This window comes from Drosophila yakuba, chromosome 2R, assembly GCF_016746365.2.
Source record: "Drosophila yakuba strain Tai18E2 chromosome 2R, Prin_Dyak_Tai18E2_2.1, whole genome shotgun sequence".
NCBI lineage: Eukaryota > Metazoa > Arthropoda > Insecta > Diptera > Drosophilidae > Drosophila > Drosophila yakuba.
In genome coordinates this window covers 16,477,025-16,494,800 of record NC_052528.2, presented here as the reverse complement: position 1 = coordinate 16,494,800, position 17,776 = coordinate 16,477,025, and the positions used below count along the sequence as shown (strand labels likewise).

At 41.7% G+C, this 17,776-nt stretch overlaps 1 protein-coding gene across 34 annotated transcripts in view; it reads left to right on the top strand.

Annotated features, from left to right (window-relative positions):
• Positions 1-17,776, top strand: part of LOC6530934 (MAP/microtubule affinity-regulating kinase 3) — a 28,013-nt gene that overhangs the window by 5,153 nt on the left and 5,084 nt on the right. For 2 of the 34 annotated variants that reach the window (XM_039372691.2, XM_039372708.2), the window contains exons 1-12: positions 6,976-8,479; positions 8,721-8,936; positions 9,000-9,220; positions 9,320-9,601; positions 9,663-9,856; positions 10,956-11,068; positions 11,134-11,317; positions 11,640-11,754; positions 11,813-11,940; positions 12,006-12,168; positions 12,705-12,818; positions 17,052-17,165. In XM_039372691.2, the coding sequence (XP_039228625.1) occupies positions 7,106-8,479; positions 8,721-8,936; positions 9,000-9,220; positions 9,320-9,601; positions 9,663-9,856; positions 10,956-11,068; positions 11,134-11,317; positions 11,640-11,754; positions 11,813-11,940; positions 12,006-12,168; positions 12,705-12,818; positions 17,052-17,165 (3,218 nt within the window). In that variant the 5' untranslated portion in view covers positions 6,976-7,105. Of the gene's footprint in view, positions 1-486; positions 3,740-4,249; positions 4,315-6,398; positions 8,480-8,720; positions 8,937-8,999; positions 9,221-9,319; positions 9,602-9,662; positions 9,857-10,152; positions 10,866-10,955; positions 11,069-11,133; positions 11,318-11,639; positions 11,755-11,812; positions 11,941-12,005; positions 12,169-12,704; positions 12,819-15,928; positions 16,018-17,041; positions 17,166-17,776 lie in introns of those variants that run through there. The other 32 variants (XM_039372711.2, XM_039372710.2, XM_039372704.2 and 29 more) reach the window with 31 other exon arrangements.

Below are 17,776 nucleotides of genomic sequence, written 5' to 3'. Positions count from 1 at the left end.
AGATTCACTGAATTTCTTTAAGAAGCTACCTACTGGAATCTCTGCCTTTCTATCTAGGAACTTCCAATGGAAGTCTTTTAAATTATGCTGAGTTGATGTTTATGTGGACTTTAAGCTCGGCTTGCCACAGGTTTCCAAACTCATCTGGGGATCCCTTTGCCAAAGCTCTTCCGAGTTCTCTCTCCTTCTCTTCAAAGTTTCTCAATGTTTGGCGAGAAATATGTGTGGTTTCTACCAGTTTTTTGAGTAAGTGTATGTGTGTGTGGGTATGAATCACCTGCACTTACCTGCAGATTGCATACGATTTTTATTGGGTGTGTCGTTGTTGTCTTGGAGTAGCTACAGCAACAGCAGCAGCAACAACAATAACAAAGACAACAACAACGACCTTCCCAGACGCAGAACTTTGGCAAAAATGCCAAGCTCGCTCGCTCGCTCGCCACATCCACAGAATTACAATCCACATCGGCGGCAGCCACAATGGCAAAAGTAGCCAGCATACAGCAGCGATGGTCGAAAGCTTGTTTTAGTATTAAGTTCCACTTCATTCGTGTGGTCACCGTCGTCGCGCTGTTTTCTGTTGTCATTATCCGTCGCTCTCCACCGATATCGTTGCTATATCGCCTAGCCTGTATCGTTATCGCCCCGCGATGAGTTGACTCCCCTGGTATATATTTGTTGTTATTTTTGTTACTTTCAATTTATAATTCGCCGTTTGCCATTGTGACCAGTTATTATCGCACAAGCACAAGGGCGTTACGTCAAAACAATACAGAACGCGGAAAAATAAAGAAAAAACAACAGAAGTAAGGCGAAAAGATTGCAAAAAAGCTAAAGCGCAGTTTGCATAGTTGTGATCCTAATCGGAATCCGAATTTGAATACAAATCGCTGGCGTTACAACATCCGCGATAAAGAACAACGTCACTGACTAATCCGATCAGCTAAGCTCACTTAGAATGAAATCAAGGGCATGAGTACGCAGCTTAAAATAAACCAAATTGACGTAGGAAAAGTCACAGTCGCTCTCACACTCTCCAACTGACTAAGTACACACGCACGTGTGTTTATAAATAAATTCGGTTAAATAGTGTTTAATTTATAAATTTCCAGCTTGGACTCTCGCTGTATGTTAGTGCCCATCTACATATATCTGTGTGTATGTGTGCGTGTGTGTTGCAGTTCCAGTGAAATGTATCCAGCTTTTTTTGAGCCAACCACTTCAACTCGCAGATACATTGAGAAATGAGCCAATTGCGGGTGATAAGTTAATTTAATTATAAAGTACGAGTATGACAAGAAATACAAAAAAAAAAATAAATGAAAGAAAAACAGTTGTAGTGCAAGCGAAAAGAACGAAAGCGGAATGAAAAGGAAAAAACGAACAAATTCCTACCCAAAACACACACGCGCAAAAGCAACAGCCGCTGTGTGCTAGTGTGTGTGTAAGTAACGCTTAAACGAGGTAACTAGCAGAAGAACAGCAACAACAACTGGACAGACGGAAAGAGAGAGAGCGAGATGGAATCACAGAAATAGCAACAGCAATGTGTGGGGCTTCATCGTTGTCTCTTTAACGCTTATTTTGTGGTTGTTGTAGTTGTTACTGGTCTTCTACTATCTGTGTATCTGCGTATCTGTATCGGGCGTGCCAAGGCTTACGATCCACAATCCGCACAGCGACAGACACGCACACACACTCAGCCATACAAAAGCAAACCCAGCTGAAATGGTTGTGGAACTTATCGCGAGTGTCTTGTGTCCACAAAAAACAGAAACACTCACACGGAGAGAGATGTGTAAAGTGCGATAACTGATAAGAGACATGTGTTGTTATCTAAAACCACCACCCTTCACTTTAAAGAATCCCCCCAAGCCCCCCTCACGTGACATGTAATCAACAAGTTTACAAATATCCCCGAAGAAAGCTAAGATAACCTATTCTTGATGCACAGAGACACATTTAGCAGCACTTCAATCCCAATTTTGAACTCTTCAAATTGGTTGTAAAACCAGAACTAGACAACTGACATTCAAAGCAGAACTTTAATTTTTCATAAAAATATAAACTGGTTAATGACAAACTTGGATACATATTAGAGTTAAAAATACTTTAAAATTTGACAAGTAAATTTAGTTGTGCAATCCAGAGTTCTCCATACCTAATTTAACTGGTTAAGCGGCTTGCTAAATGGGACTATCAATTCTTATGATATTGTTTTTACTCTGTGCATTGCGAATCCAAATTATTTTTGCCGAGTAAAATTGTGTTTGCAATTTAGTGACCGAGAGACTGTGACTTTTACTGCGATTGCTTCTCCAATGTTCCCTCATTGTGCTCTAATAGAATTTAACAAGATGGTCTTTTCGAAATAAAAGCGACAAAGCTGTGCCTGAATTGTGATTGCTGTGCCACAAAATACACAAAACGAACAAAATTTATTCATACTTTTATTCACACAAATACGCGCGCATTCAGGGCTCTCAATGTTTACACACGAAATTCGCTGTGACTATTGCCAACGCGAAGAACGAGGGAATATGTGTCTCAGTTTCGTTGCAACTGGGCCAATAATCCGTATACCGTGAACACCGAGTCGCGTCGATAACGAAGCAAACAACCACCGCAACCCAGCCACGAACCAACCAAGTGAACCGCCCACCGCAAAGCCACCAAAGCACCCACCATGGGCCAGACTTCCAGTCACCGGCAGATGCACCACAGTAGCAATAACAACAACAAGGAGGAACCACCACAGCCGGCTTCACAGTTTGGAAATCGTCGTACCTCTACCCGCAAATCGACTTCGTCTTCGAAACATTACCCCACATTGGTGCAACCATTGCGAAAGGATGAGCTCTCCCTGCTGCGAGATTCACTCCTGCGCAATGGAAGCATCATGCGCAAGAACCCGGAACGTCGTCCGGTGACGATCAGTGAACTGAAACCAGTTAACACCGGCCAGGGGACTTCTGGTAGCGTCCTGCCCATCACTACAGAGGATGCAGCCGGTGGCAGCAGCAGTAGCACCACCCAGCTGATGGCCTTTCAACTGCCCGTGGATCGCAGTGCCAGGACTGACGACCTGGCTGCCGAGTCCTCGGCTGCCGCAGCAGCAGTTGTGGCGCCCAAGGAGGGGCGCAACGAGTTCTATATTGTGGGAGATGGCTATCATCGGACGGATCACTGCTACTACCGCAGTCCCAATGGCGATTTCCATAAACTGCCATCCGACTCCTTTCACAAGATGTCCGAGGGCTGTTTTGTGAGAATGGCCGATGGAGTCTTCCGTCGCCTGGAGGCACCCACCAAGGCTCAAATATCCCGAAGATCCAGCAAGGCAGAGGAAATAGGCGATGCCACAAGCCAGGGAAATGGCAGTGCCGCCACCAATGTAAAGAGCCAACTGATGAGGTTTCTTAAGCGCTCCAAGAGCCACACGCCCGCCACGATTGCCAAGCTGCAGCGGGAAAAGGAGGAGGCGCGGGCGGAAAGAAAGCAGCGGCTATCGAACGCTCTGCGGCAGAAGAATCTGGCGGCCACGAATGCAGCCTCAGCTGCGGCGGGTAACTCATCCTATGCAAGCGGTGGTGGGGGTGGCACCGTGAGCAGTCGGAACAATAAGATCGTGGTGACAATGATCGAGAACGGCGGCTTGCCCATTGTGGCCACCAGCAAGGCGGAAAGGCCCAAGGCCAAGGAGTCGGCATCATCCAGTGACAAGGCTCGCCACTCGAGGGTATGTAACATTGAATATGTTGAGGAATTACTCCATTCCGGTATACTGCTAAAATTTGTTATTATCGATAATATCGATGGTTGCTTACATTTTATCGAAAACCACCGATGATAGCCCTAAACTTTTGCATCACTTATATAATGACAGTATGATGGAGTTCTTATTCTGGGAGCTGGGATTGCAAATTATGTTACTTATTATATTGGCGATTAGGCAGGGTATTAGGCATAGGTACAAGACCACTTGACCTTGCTACTTGATTTGAAGAGAGTGGGGGGCTGTATGATTTACTTCCTCTAAAGAAAGCCATTTGGTTTGTCGGTCTCTCACACTCACCCATTAATTTATGAACATTGCAAATTTATCGTTGTTGTGCTGCCACCTTCATTCAATCTAATCGTAATCGCTGTTTCGTTTTTGTCTGTATTTGTCACGGTTTTGGTTTTGTTTTCCGCAATCGAATGAATTACGATTTCTATTATTTTGATTATGGATTTTGTTTAATTTCAGATTTTTGTTACCCCACATTGAATTCCTATAATCCATATGGAAACTAATATATATTTTCAGTCTAATCACGCAAATGCTACATTAAACCCCGATGCAAATACGTTTGAAGATTAGGGAATTATAGGGATTACAGGTTCCCAGTTTCAAAACATCTAGTATATTCCTAAAAACGTTTGTACTGCTGGGGGGACAAGTTCATAATAGTTGACCTCATTAGTTTTCCCTGCAGTTAGCGAACATGCGAAACTTGGAATTTTATCTCTAATGGTTTTGTATGGACCTGAAAAGGCTTGACTGAAATCTCGCTTTCTTGTTTTAATGTAGATTAAGCTGCAAGTTATTCAATTAGCTTAATTAATACGGACACTTTATAGCGGCTCGTCTACTAGATACCTTATAGAAATAAATTGAAACCCAACTTGGCGAGTTGAAATTAACAGAATTATCAAATATTCAGACGACACACAACAGTTTCTCTCTTTTCATTATTACTAATTTTTGAGTATACTTTATGTATTTGGTTTCTGTTGTTTCACTTGTGTTTATGTTTTAAATATGTTTTATTTATTTTATTCCATTGTATAGGTTAACAAATGACTTGTTATCATTTGACGACAAGCTGTTGTGTACACTATTATAGTCCTTTTGAGATTGCATTTTAATTGTCGAACTTTGTGTATTCCTCAGTTATTGTTTTTTGTTATTTGTATAGAGAGATGGGGAAAGATAGGGAAGTTGATTAGTAAAATCTTCACGACGACTGTAGTCTTCCGACTACGTGTTTCGATAGATAAGTGTAGATGTGATAAGGTCGTCATGTCCTTTTGGATTTTTTACTGAGCACTCTTACATAATGCAATCCTAATCAACTGATTAACTCAGAAGTTGAACGTATTAGGTGATTGATCGATTTTGATAGAAGAGCAAAGTCCAATCGAAAGTTAGTGATTGTGAATCAGGGAAGAAGCGCTTTGCGTAACTTGGTGGAACTTGTATATTGCGCACATGCGCAGAACACTAAACTCTGGCAGCAAACACGGCTAACAGTTTCTTTCCCAGCGTTACGCTCAGTGGAACTCGCACACTCACACAACCGCACACCTTTCGAGCTCCAAACGGGGCTTCTCTTTGTGGGAGAACAAGTACACAGATACAGATACGAATAGAGATACTCACTGTGTTGGTGGTAGTGGTGCTCCACCAGTGGAGAGGGCTACCCACTGATCGTGTGCTTGTGCTGGTGTGTTGGTGTATTAAGGCCGACGCCGCTGTCGCAGTCGACGTCGCTGCTCCAAGCGATTCCGTGCTTTTGGAATACTCCGCGCTCTCGCTCTCCGGCACTCCAGTTCCAGTTGCTGAGTGGCCAAGTGGCTCTTTGGCTGCTGAGCCCTGTTTAGCTTTGTTATTCGGTGTCTTCTGCGTTTTGCTGTGTTTTTTGTTGTTGTAAATCGTATAGTTGTAGTCGTAGTCAATCGGCGACGTTTACGTCAGAGTTACAAAGGAGTAGCTATAATTTAGTACCAATACCCAAACCCCCACGTAAAACGAGTGCGAAAAATTGCGAAAGCCGCGTGCCTCTGCGATAAGATAAGCGTGTATGGCTAAGAACTCCTCCGGCCAACAAAACGAACCTTTTAATAATCGGGATTTGCGCGAAATGTGATTTTTTATTGTCCATAGCTGAAGTGAAAAAAAAAAAAGAAAATACTCACACACTATCAAACGACCGATGTATATAACCTAACTGTGTTTTTCAGCAGTGAAAAAGTCGGCTCAATTGTCTAAAAGTAGTTCATTTGCTTCAATGTGTTGGTGCGCCCGTGTATATTTGTGTGTATGTGTGTGTGCATTGGAGCTTTTCGTTTTGCTCACTGAAGCAGCGACGAACAAAATGGAATAAAACCAGCCAGCAACTAACGACTCGTACCAACGAATTGTTCAGATACTTGTAGATCTCCACATCGTAACTATTTAGACAGTAATTAAAAGCAACAAAGGAAAATAGCGAAAAGGCAAATGAATCATAAAACTGAAAAGAGAGCGTGGGATAGGAGGGTGGGGGTGGGGACAGGAAAAGCGTGACACACACACGAGAGAGAGCGAGGGCATCTCAGCTGAGCTTGTGCAACAGCAGTAGAAGCAGGAGAGAGCAAATAAGCGAGAAAGAGACCGAAAACAAACACACGCACAAGAGCTCGCCTCCACCACAGGTGTGTAGGTGCCAGTTCACTTTTCTCTCTTGCGCACTCTCTCTTGCTATGTAGGTGTGTGTTTAGGTATATTGCCCTCCCTTTCACATCCCCACATCGCCTGCCGTGTGTTTATTTCAGTGTCACCGGGGAGACAGATTAGCTCTTGTCCGCCTGTTGTCGTAAATATCACGCACACACACTCCCCGTCCGCCCATCTGTACATACATATGTACATACGTAGAAATGGAAGTTGCTGGCTGTGTGTTTAATTCATTTTCGAGGTTTTAATGCGCAACAACTGCGACTTGTTGTGTGTTTGTTAGGCCACAGAAAAGAAACAAAAACAAACAAAACTAACGTTAAGAATTTAGAAAGCCCAATGCAAACGGACGCACACACATTCGGTTACCCCTGTCGGTGTGAGCTGCATTGTACTTCCGAAGCCTCAAACCCAAGTTAATAATTTTTCCGAACTCACAGTGTAAGAACAATAAACACGCCAAGCGCCAGTTGAAAAAGAAATAAAATAAAAGAAAAAGTAGCGATCTCTCCGAGCAACAAGTACTTGTGCACCAACACATTCAAGGGAAGTAGTGCCACGACAAAAAAGCCAAAGAGAGAAAAAACGCAGAGAAACCGAAACCAACAGCAAGACGGAGGAGCTATGGAGGCCACCACTACCACAACACCTGACTTAAATCGCGGCGATGCCACCAGGAAGAGTGTGCGGCTGTATGCCGCCCGCAAGGGGGCGGCACCTGCACCGCCCAAGCTCAGTGTGGCGCCATCTAGCAACCAGGACAGCAACCACAGCTGCAGCATCACCAGCAGCAGCAACAACAATAATAGCAGCAATAACTTGCCGGAAACGGAAAAGGTAATGGAACTGCGTCAAACACATCTTGCCAACCAAGATCTCGATGGAGCAATCGAAGACGACAGCATAGTAGAGCTGCGACGACGTGATGCCCAAGTCACTCCATTGCCCAGAATAGCCGTATCGGCCTTGCCCACCCTGCAGCCGCATCCCACGCCCAAAGAACGCCAAAAGCCGCCTATGCCACGCCTCCTGTCCACCGAAGACGATGCCGGTGTATCCTTTGCCCTCGGCTCCATCGAGAAGCACATTCACAACGTGGAGGAGAGCTTCAAGCAACAGCAGCAAAACCAACAATCCCAATCATCGATGGACGTCATGAAACTAGAGATCAAGCGCAAGCAGAGTAAGCGATACGGTGAAACGGAAAACCTATTGCGACCGGGCATAAGTGACATGTCCTCCGAGAATGACTTTCAGTATTTGGGCGGCAGGCGGGCGGGCGAACTGGATAACAGCAATGAGCTGATGCTATCGGAATTCCAGCGTGGCAGCGACGGTCGTAACTCGATCGGAGCGTATTCCAAGAACTCGGCAGCTGCCGCAAACGGAGCAAATGCTGTGAAGGCTAAACTGGCACGTACTGCCTCTGACACGAAGAATAATGATACGGTTCTGGCTATGAGGGCCACTCTAAAGCAGAAGCAGCAGTTGCAGGACGAGAAACAGCCTGCAGTATGGCGACCAGCTGGCACGGCACCCGTTCCGGCGGCCAGGAGCTCCTCGTCCACCATGTCCAACTCCGCCTCCGCCAGTCGTGGCGGTAGCAGCAGCAGTGTAGTGGATGGAGTGACTCCATCTAAGCTAACGGCCACCACAATTTCTGCGTCCAAGCGCCGTGAGGAGAACTTGCGACAATTTGAAGCTTTGTTGGCCCAGAAGTCTTCCCATCGTCATGGAGCCTCTTCTGGAGCATCTGGTGCCGCTGGAACTGGAAGTAATGCAGCCAGCTCGAAAAAACGTTCGGAGCGGCCAATTGTGGCCCCCATTCCGCCGTACAATTCCAGTCGAGCAGAGCCCGTGACTAGCTCGACCACAAGGGGTGTTGATCCGACGTCCCATTCGAGCAAAGCTCACCCGCCTGTAGGACACCATCCGACTAGCCGCGTACCCAGCGTGGTGGCAAATCGCAGCAATGTGTACAGCAACAATGCTGCGCAGGTAAACAGGGATATAAACCAAAATTCATTTTTAACATCATTCTTATCATATGGTTCAGAGAACGGGTTACCAATGTGGCTTAAAATCACATTCACTATTAATCGTTAGAAATGGATTAGTTAATGGGTTTTAAAGTCAGGATTATCGCAGAATTATTGGGTGCTATTTTTACTACCATCGATCCCTGGTATACATCACAAAAAATAAACTTTACTTAACGCTTTCACCATTATTTTTACAGGGTTCGCCTAACATGCAAATGCGGAGTAGTGCTCCAATGCGATGGCGCGCTACTGAGGAGCATATTGGCAAATACAAACTCATAAAGACGATCGGCAAGGGCAATTTCGCTAAGGTGAAACTAGCGAAACACCTGCCCACTGGCAAGGAGGTAGCCATCAAGATAATTGACAAGACCCAACTCAATCCTGGGTCACTACAGAAACTCTTTAGAGAGGTTTGTACTTCGATAAAAATAATACCTGGACATAATTACTAATCGTACACCGTTCGTCCACAGGTTAGAATAATGAAGATGCTGGATCACCCCAACATAGTTAAATTGTTCCAAGTAATCGAAACCGAGAAGACGCTCTATCTGATCATGGAGTACGCATCCGGCGGAGAGGTCTTCGACTATCTGGTTCTCCACGGACGCATGAAGGAGAAGGAGGCGCGCGTCAAGTTTCGACAAATCGTCTCAGCCGTGCAATATTGTCATCAAAAAAGAATAATTCACAGGTAAGAGTAATGAATGCTAATTAATATTAGCGTAGGCCAGACCAAAGGCACGTTAATATGTTTGGCACCTTATTAACCGGAATTATTTATTTATAACAGGGACTTAAAAGCGGAAAACCTTTTGCTGGACAGCGAACTAAACATCAAAATCGCTGACTTTGGCTTTTCGAACGAGTTCACGCCCGGCTCAAAGCTGGACACGTTCTGCGGTAGTCCGCCGTATGCCGCACCGGAACTGTTTCAGGGCAAGAAGTACGACGGACCCGAGGTCGATGTTTGGTCGCTGGGCGTCATCCTGTATACGTTAGTGAGCGGTTCCCTGCCCTTCGACGGCTCCACCTTGAGGGAGTTGCGTGAACGCGTGCTCAGAGGCAAATATAGGTAAGTTTTGCAAGATAAATTGAAAATGAATGAAACTTAACCAAACCGCTTATCCCTATAGAATTCCCTTCTATATGTCGACTGACTGCGAAAACTTGCTCCGCAAATTCTTAGTACTGAATCCCGCAAAGCGTGCTAGTCTGGAAACAATCATGGGCGACAAATGGATGAACATGGGGTTTGAGGAAGACGAACTCAAGCCCTATATTGAGCCCAAAGCCGATTTAGCCGATCCCAAGCGGATAGGTAAGACGGGTACTGTATACAAAATTCATTACTAATATTATTAACGAATTGTGTGTGGAATGGAGTTTTGCCTGCCAATTGCTCGTTGTGTTTTATTGCTATGTTATTAAGCGATCTTTGTTTATGTAATATAATACTACTAGTGTCTTTGTAAATTTTTTCTTTATCAACTTGATTTCGTTTTGTAGTTGAATGTTGCTTACGGAATCCTTTTTACTTGGGTTTTCCCAGTGTTGTGTTATCCTAATGTTTGTATTTTAAAATCAAATGCCTTCATGGTGTTTCGTTTGTAAATTCTCACATAGCTGCGGGGTCACAAACCGGTGCCAAGAATTCGCTCTCGATTCGGCGTAGTGCGTACACCTTGATGTTAATGGTCAACTTTCTAATCGACGAGCGGAAGGGTCCACCTAAAAATGTATGCAATCTGTGTAGTGGAAACGTTAACGCTCGACCCCCAGACTTCCGCATTAACCCCCAACTCTCTGTTCTCTTTCTCACTTTCTGTCCTTAACATCCAACATACAAACAGACCGTCAAGGAAGATATCAAACCAGCTCAAGAGAACGGATAATCTTGAAATTAAATCAATCTTGAACAGCCAGCCAAGGGAAAATCGAATTTTTGTTGTACAATCTTGTTATCTTTTATTGGTTTTTTCTTTTACTTGTTGCCAGTGTAAATATCTGTTGGTTTGTGCACAAATATATGAAAAAAAACAAACAAATAAATGAGGTTCTCTGAGATAAATTCACAATTCTGTTTAAGTCGAGATTGCATCCGGTTTGGGTCCTGTCACGCCGATGATAATTGTATTATTTAATTTCGCTAACTGCATGGTCTAAATACATACATATATACCTGATTTCTTTGTATCCAATGTTCTTACTGCCAATTGTTCAGTTGAAGGCCAAAAGAACACACAATTCCGGCTACTCCAAATTGAACTATATCAGTTCGAGTATCGGCGATTTCTTAGCCAAATATATAATGTAACTGTAATGAATTTGCATGCGCTACCTAATCGTATTAAAATGTACATTGAATGTCTATAAAACCCTTCCACTTACAACCAAATTGTTTGTCATTTCCGCATCGCGATGCTTAGAAGCTCTAGTCGCGATGGGCTACAATCGGTCAGAGATCGAGGCTTCGCTCTCCCAGGTGCGCTACGATGATGTTTTCGCCACATATTTGCTGCTGGGTCGCAAGAGTACGGACGTAAGTTGGTGACCCATTCATATCGACCAACAGAAGTGCTTAAACACTATTTTTATCCCACGCAGCCGGAAAGTGACGGATCACGATCAGGCTCTTCGCTCTCACTGCGCAACATCTCGGGCAACGATGCGGGCGCCAATGCTGGCAGTGCGAGTGTCCAGAGTCCCACGCACAGAGGTGTCCACAGGAGCATATCGGCGTCCAGCACGAAGCCAAGTCGCCGAGCCTCGTCTGGTGCGGAAACTTTGCGTAAGTCCCACTTTGGGGCTAACGGTTCAACTTTAATTAATCAATAGTAACAACTTTCTTGTTCGGACATTCAAGATTAGTAAACCCATATTTGTATAGAGAAATTAGTATAACTGTCCATTTTGAAATTACTAATCCGATGTGCGCTAGTTAATCGTCACTAAACTACAATAATTGATACAATTTTTCTATTTCAAAATGTTTGCATAGTCAGTAGGTAACTCTAAAAGCAGTTTTGTCCAAGAAAATTTTTACTAAGATTTAACTTTGTGTCAATATGAAGAAGTACATATTTTACATGAACGATTACATGTTTTTTCAGGTGTTGGACCGACAAATGCGGCAGCATCAGTTGCGGCGGCCGCGGGTGCCGTTGGTGCGGTTAATCCAAGCAATAACTACAATGCTGCAGGATCAGCGGCGGATCGAGCATCAGTGTAAGTAACTTGACATTAGGTATGATATAAATGTTAAGCTTTAAATTACCCTCCGCAGTGGCAGCAACTTCAAGCGACAGAACACAATCGACTCGGCTACGATTAAGGAGAACACAGCGCGACTGGCCGCTCAGAATCAGAGACCCGCTTCGGCCACCCAAAAGATGCTCACCACGGCAGACACCAGTAAGTGTTAATCAGATGATCGATGGGATGAGACTAAGAGATTAATATTATTATTGAATCCACAGCACTGAACAGTCCCGCCAAGCCGAGAACGGCAACGAAGTACGATCCGACGAATGGCAATCGCACGGTCAGCGGCACAAGTGGCATCATTCCACGTCGCTCTACCACGCTTTATGAAAAGACTTCGTCGACGGAGAAAACCAACGTTATTCCTGCAGAGACAAAGTACGTGAGAGTTAAGCTAGTTCTGATTATAAGTCCTAGTTTGAGTCTTAAACTGCTGTACGAGTTACCCAGTTATTGTTTGCATCACAACATTCCCCACTTGGCAGGCTTATTTAGTTGTTCAGTCAGTCGTTAGCGATGGAGCCTGCCACAATTATATATATATATATATATATTATTTGCCTTTGGTTTGCACGCATTACGATCTGATTAAATCGGATCGAAACCGGAGGTTAGATGGCATTTAGATAACGCAGCAGCTTATAATCCCATCAATACAAATACGTAGAGCAGATCGGAAGAGCGGAAGATCGAACTACATTTAATTGTATATATAGTCACGCACAGTTCAGTTCTCTTTAGTTGCCGTGCCTTTGGCACACTCAAAAATTACTTGTTTATCATTTACCCATCGTTTCATTTGGTTATCTTAAACAAAAACCGAAAGTCTTTCCAAACAATACCAAAACAAAGTCATATTTACGATTACGATTCTACCACTTTTCGGCCTAAACTTAAAACATGCAAATTACCAGCAGTGGATCGGCAGCTCCCGCTGGAAAGGGTCATACCAAAAGCGCGTCTGTCTCGAGCCCTCGCCCCTCTACAGACGGATGCGTCTCGGTCTCAAATGACCCACTCGGAACGAGGTATACACTTGAGTAATTAACAAAAAAAAACGCAGCAACCAAACAAACCAAATTCTCTTAGTTTAATTAACGCATTATTTAAAATTCAACTGCTTTCGGTTTCTTCTCTTTTCGTTAACAAAAATTGGCTGGCATTTTTATTTGTTTGGGAGAATTATTGTGCATTTCGACAATCATTTCGCCGTTTCATCTTCATGAATCATCGACTCAGTATCATCCACAAATAACTTTGTAGATCCGTCAATCGAAAACAAAAACAATTAGACATCAATCATGTTTAAATATAATATGACCGTTGTTCCGTCTGAATCCCAATCTGCCTTTGATGTTTTGCAAAACTATTGGCAATTTCATATTGAGTACAACGTGTTTTTTATTTTACATGTAAAGAACTAGATAATAGGTGGTATAGCTAAAATGTCCCTGACTTGTAATGGTTTACCGAAGTAACTTAGAATTGTAACAGCCCCATTAAATAATAATTACTTAAATACTAAAAGGTAACAAAAAGTGTTCAACTTTCTAGAGGTATTTGTTCTGTGCGTGATATGTAAAACCATGGCTGTTGGTAACCAATATATAAATGGTTATTTCGCAGCTGTAGATTTTTCTGAAAGCTTTGATTAAATACATTATTTAATCTTAAGTGCGACCTCGAATGGAACCCAACGATGGTCGTTAGGCTAGTGACTAAGCATCTATTATTATCCGTATTTATAAGTATTTATTAGGTGTTCTGTTTGATTTGTTTATTGTTCAATCTACTCTTAGTTTATAGCGTTGGCCTATCCTAGTTTTGTTCTATTCGTTTTGTATTTATCTATTTATCCAGTGTATTTTTAACGACCTAACCAATTTGATCAATTGAATAATGTAAATTTCTTATCTTTTCATGTTTTTTACAATTTTGAACATTGTCTGTTTACAAACCAAATGTCTAATTTTGATAACTACTACACTACCACATATGTACATCCATTTTCTGTGGCGTTCTATATCCGCAACAACAAATAACACCACCAACACCTACGAATCTGAATCTGCAACAACCTTCTTCGTCCTCCTATCGACGCTCGCTCAATTATTGTACTACTCTACTATTACTACCTTTTCGATCGTACTCGTAATGCAAATTGAAAACCCGAACAAAACCAACAATAATCCAACAAATCAACAATTATTGCTAACCGAATCGACAACCAAACCAATCCGATTTGAAAATGCATATGCAAATAATGATATGAATGTGGTTTGAACTGAATTCAATTTGGATTCGAACCGAACTAAACCAATCGAACAAATTCGGTGAGTGAAAATGCATCTTACGTTAAGAGATATTTATTGTGCCTCATTGAACTAAGGGTCGTGGGCGTGTTAAATACCCAATAATTGCATTTTCGTTGCAATTATTGCTAGCATAATCGAAGTATTGCTGTATTTTCTAATCGACTTGATGTCTATTGCTCATTTGTATTTTTCACGTAACTCTCGCGTAAAAAGTAACGTATGCGAACACGACCCTTCCCATAAGATGATATATTGCTTAAGTATATACAACTAGCGTACTGTTTGGTTATATTTTTCTGATTTTGTTGGTATACTTTTGTGATTCATTTAAACGAAATTCAATTGACGGCGATGCCAAGACATATTGCTCGACCTTTGCCCACTTGGTGTTCCAGTAAATTGATAGGAACTACTACCAGATGTACACCCTTATCAAGTGAATAGTTTTTTATTTCGTATTCGCATTGGGAAAGTCCAATCAGTCGCCTGAATTTTAGCGATCGAAATCCAAGTTTCTAAAAATAAGAACTCATTATTTTGTTTGTTTCCTCATGCATGTCTGTCTCTGTCAGTAAAACTCTATTGACTCTGCTACCATCGCCAGTATAATTGAATTTTTGCCATTATTGTGTGTTTTTGTTTATTGTTAATGTTATTACCTACCAATACTTAACAACTCAGTTTGATATAGTCTGTTAATGTGCTGCTGTTGTAACTTTTGTACCTGATCTTAATTACTATATGCTCTCCAATGTACGATCTTCATGTATCTAACCGTATAACTACTATATGCGTACTACTTCGAATAATAACTCCCACTTTTCTACGTTTGTCGCGTATCGTATTAGGACATAATGCCTTAGACGAGCTTACTAGTTTGTGCCAATAATTAAGAATCCAGTTGATAAAACGCTCCATCTTAACTACAAGAATTTTTACAAAATGGATTTACGATAGTCAGTCGAACGCATGTTCCATCAAATAACGCTTTCATGTAGTTTGGAAAATCAAACCTTCTTGTTTGCCAAGCTTTCCAGTATAATCTACATTCTTGCATATATTCATGTTCATAAAACCAACGAAACAGTCGAAGTTTGTCGTATCCGATGTAATATCTAAGAAACTTATTTTTAAGTGCTTGTCTTCTTAAGAAAATTTACATGATCTATTTTTATTTTTTTTCTTTTCATTTTGTTTATGTCTGCGACGTGATCGATAAAACAATATACAAAAACCATAAACCCTTGGTTAACATCATCAATTTGTCACATCAATCAAACGAACTGCTTGATTCGCGCTGCTCTGACCATCTACACCCGCCTGCCGCCATCCTACATGCAACCCAATACGAAATCCAATCCTTACTGATTCTAAAAACAATTACGAAATACGAACACGAACTCCACACGAAATAATTACCAATTGGCCAATGACGCAACATGGGTAACGCATCGAAACTCCATACGATTTGGTTCGATTTGATGATGATGACCCAACCGTTCGTCCATTACTCATTCCATTCACCAAAATCATTATCTTAAACGATCATAACACGGGACGAACGCTCGAACGGTTCTGTACAAACGATTACAAATTTCAAAATAAACACAATCAACAAATATTTAATGGAAAAACAAACAAACCAATCTAAACTAAACTAAACTAAAAAAAAACAACAATCTTATACTGATAAAACCATATTCGTTTCCCGAAATGCGATTCATTGGATTTGAATGTACTCCGACGAACTGATTCGATACGATACTGATTTGATTTCCATTCATACCTATGTGTGCATATGTATCGTAATTGTACATATATAGTCTGTTCGATCGACTTAGAATGGCATCGGCTGTTAAATCAAGCAGACACTTTCCAAGGAATGTTCCATCACGTTCAACCTTTCACTCTGGTGAGTTTTCTGTTCACTTATTTTTATTAGTTTTAAAGATAATAATTTAATTTTATCCACACCTTCTTCTACTAAAACATAAAAAATTGAATAAATAAGGCCGAACTAGGCTAAAACTCATTAGTAGATGTTAAACGCGTTGTCGAGTGATCTTTTTGATATTATTATTTTTGAAACTGAACCAGTTTTCATGCTGCATCCAATAGAACAAACCAACAATGTATCCCGCACTGCACCTCTTCTCCATACAAATTGCATATCAAACGCGCATCTATTATTATTTAGCGTTATCAAGCGATTAATTACTATATACTCAACTCGATCGATCCATTTAACTGAATGTTTCTCTATGTTTTTTATACATCGCATCGCTTATGATTTCCGCGATCCAATGCCGCACCCCTCTGCACGTTTGTCTAAGTGGATTCGTAAATCTAGTTCGTTTGCCTTTTATGCATCGAATCAACCAAATCCCATCCAAAACCGCCCGCCCACCTGTAAATATTTTATATATTTGTGTGTTTGGAAATACGGATGGAAAACTATTCATAGCGACCAAAATTAGTCAACGATTGAGAAGTGACATTTGTCACTCTATATTCAGCTATCGCGCGTTCACTAAAAATAAAGTTAACCCAAAAATGTTGCATATGGGACAAAGTGCAATGTGATTACTAGTACATGTTATCTATTAAAGTTAATAGTATGGGAGAATTTAAAGAATATATTTTAACAGATAGTATTAGCTAACATTATGAATACAATTGGAAGATGCGTTTTGATGTCGTAAAATATCTTTAGATTTTCCCAATGAGTAAGTAGCATTTGATGGTTAGTAATATCTATTCCCATTTCACTTTGAGCCCAGCAGTGGAGCCGTATGTACGTACTACTCGGAGTTATTTTAGTAATACCGTAGACTAAAAACCAAATGGAATCAGCTAGAAACTAGTCTGTGTTTGTGTACACACCCTTGAGTGCGTAAGCGATCCGAATCTAACTATGGAATCATTGCAATCCCTAGGTCAAACCAGAGCACGAAACAACACAGCGCTGGAATACTCGGGCACCAGTGGTGCCTCCGGCGACTCCTCCCATCCGGGTCGCATGAGCTTCTTCTCCAAACTCTCCTCACGTTTTAGCAAACGGTAAGTAGTGCCTAAAACATATCACAAAAGTGGCAAAATTCATTTCTTCAGTTAATGGAATATTACAAGAAAAGCAAATGCAAACTGCAATTCGATACATTTATTTTATTCGTTTGTTATACTTTCTTACATCAGTTTGTTTAATTAATTTCTGTTTTTATTTACTTTTCGTTTGTTTTGATTTGATTTTCTCTCGTTTATCATTTTGTGTTTCATATTTATGTTTCATTTAATTGCATATCTGCCGCACATACATCCATGTGTGTTTATTATGCTCATGTTTGTATTTCGTACCGAGTCCATTCTGAGAGTCCGCCAATAAACCACTGAAACCAGCCAACCCGAAAGTAATCGCTACAAAACGCGTTGCAATGCCATGCCCATCGAGCACATAACTAAAAAATCTCGTTCAAAAACACCCGTTGGATATGCAGAATTTTCCAATTCAAAACAGACTATAGATGAAAGCAAAGTTGAGCTTAGCTCTGAGGAAGTACAGGCGGAGATCATAATATCAACAGCACTTAAGATTAAAAGGTATAGGTTTAGTTGGGATAAATGTAGACCTATATAGTATCGGTGAGTGTAGTTATCTGGGCATCATGACTGAC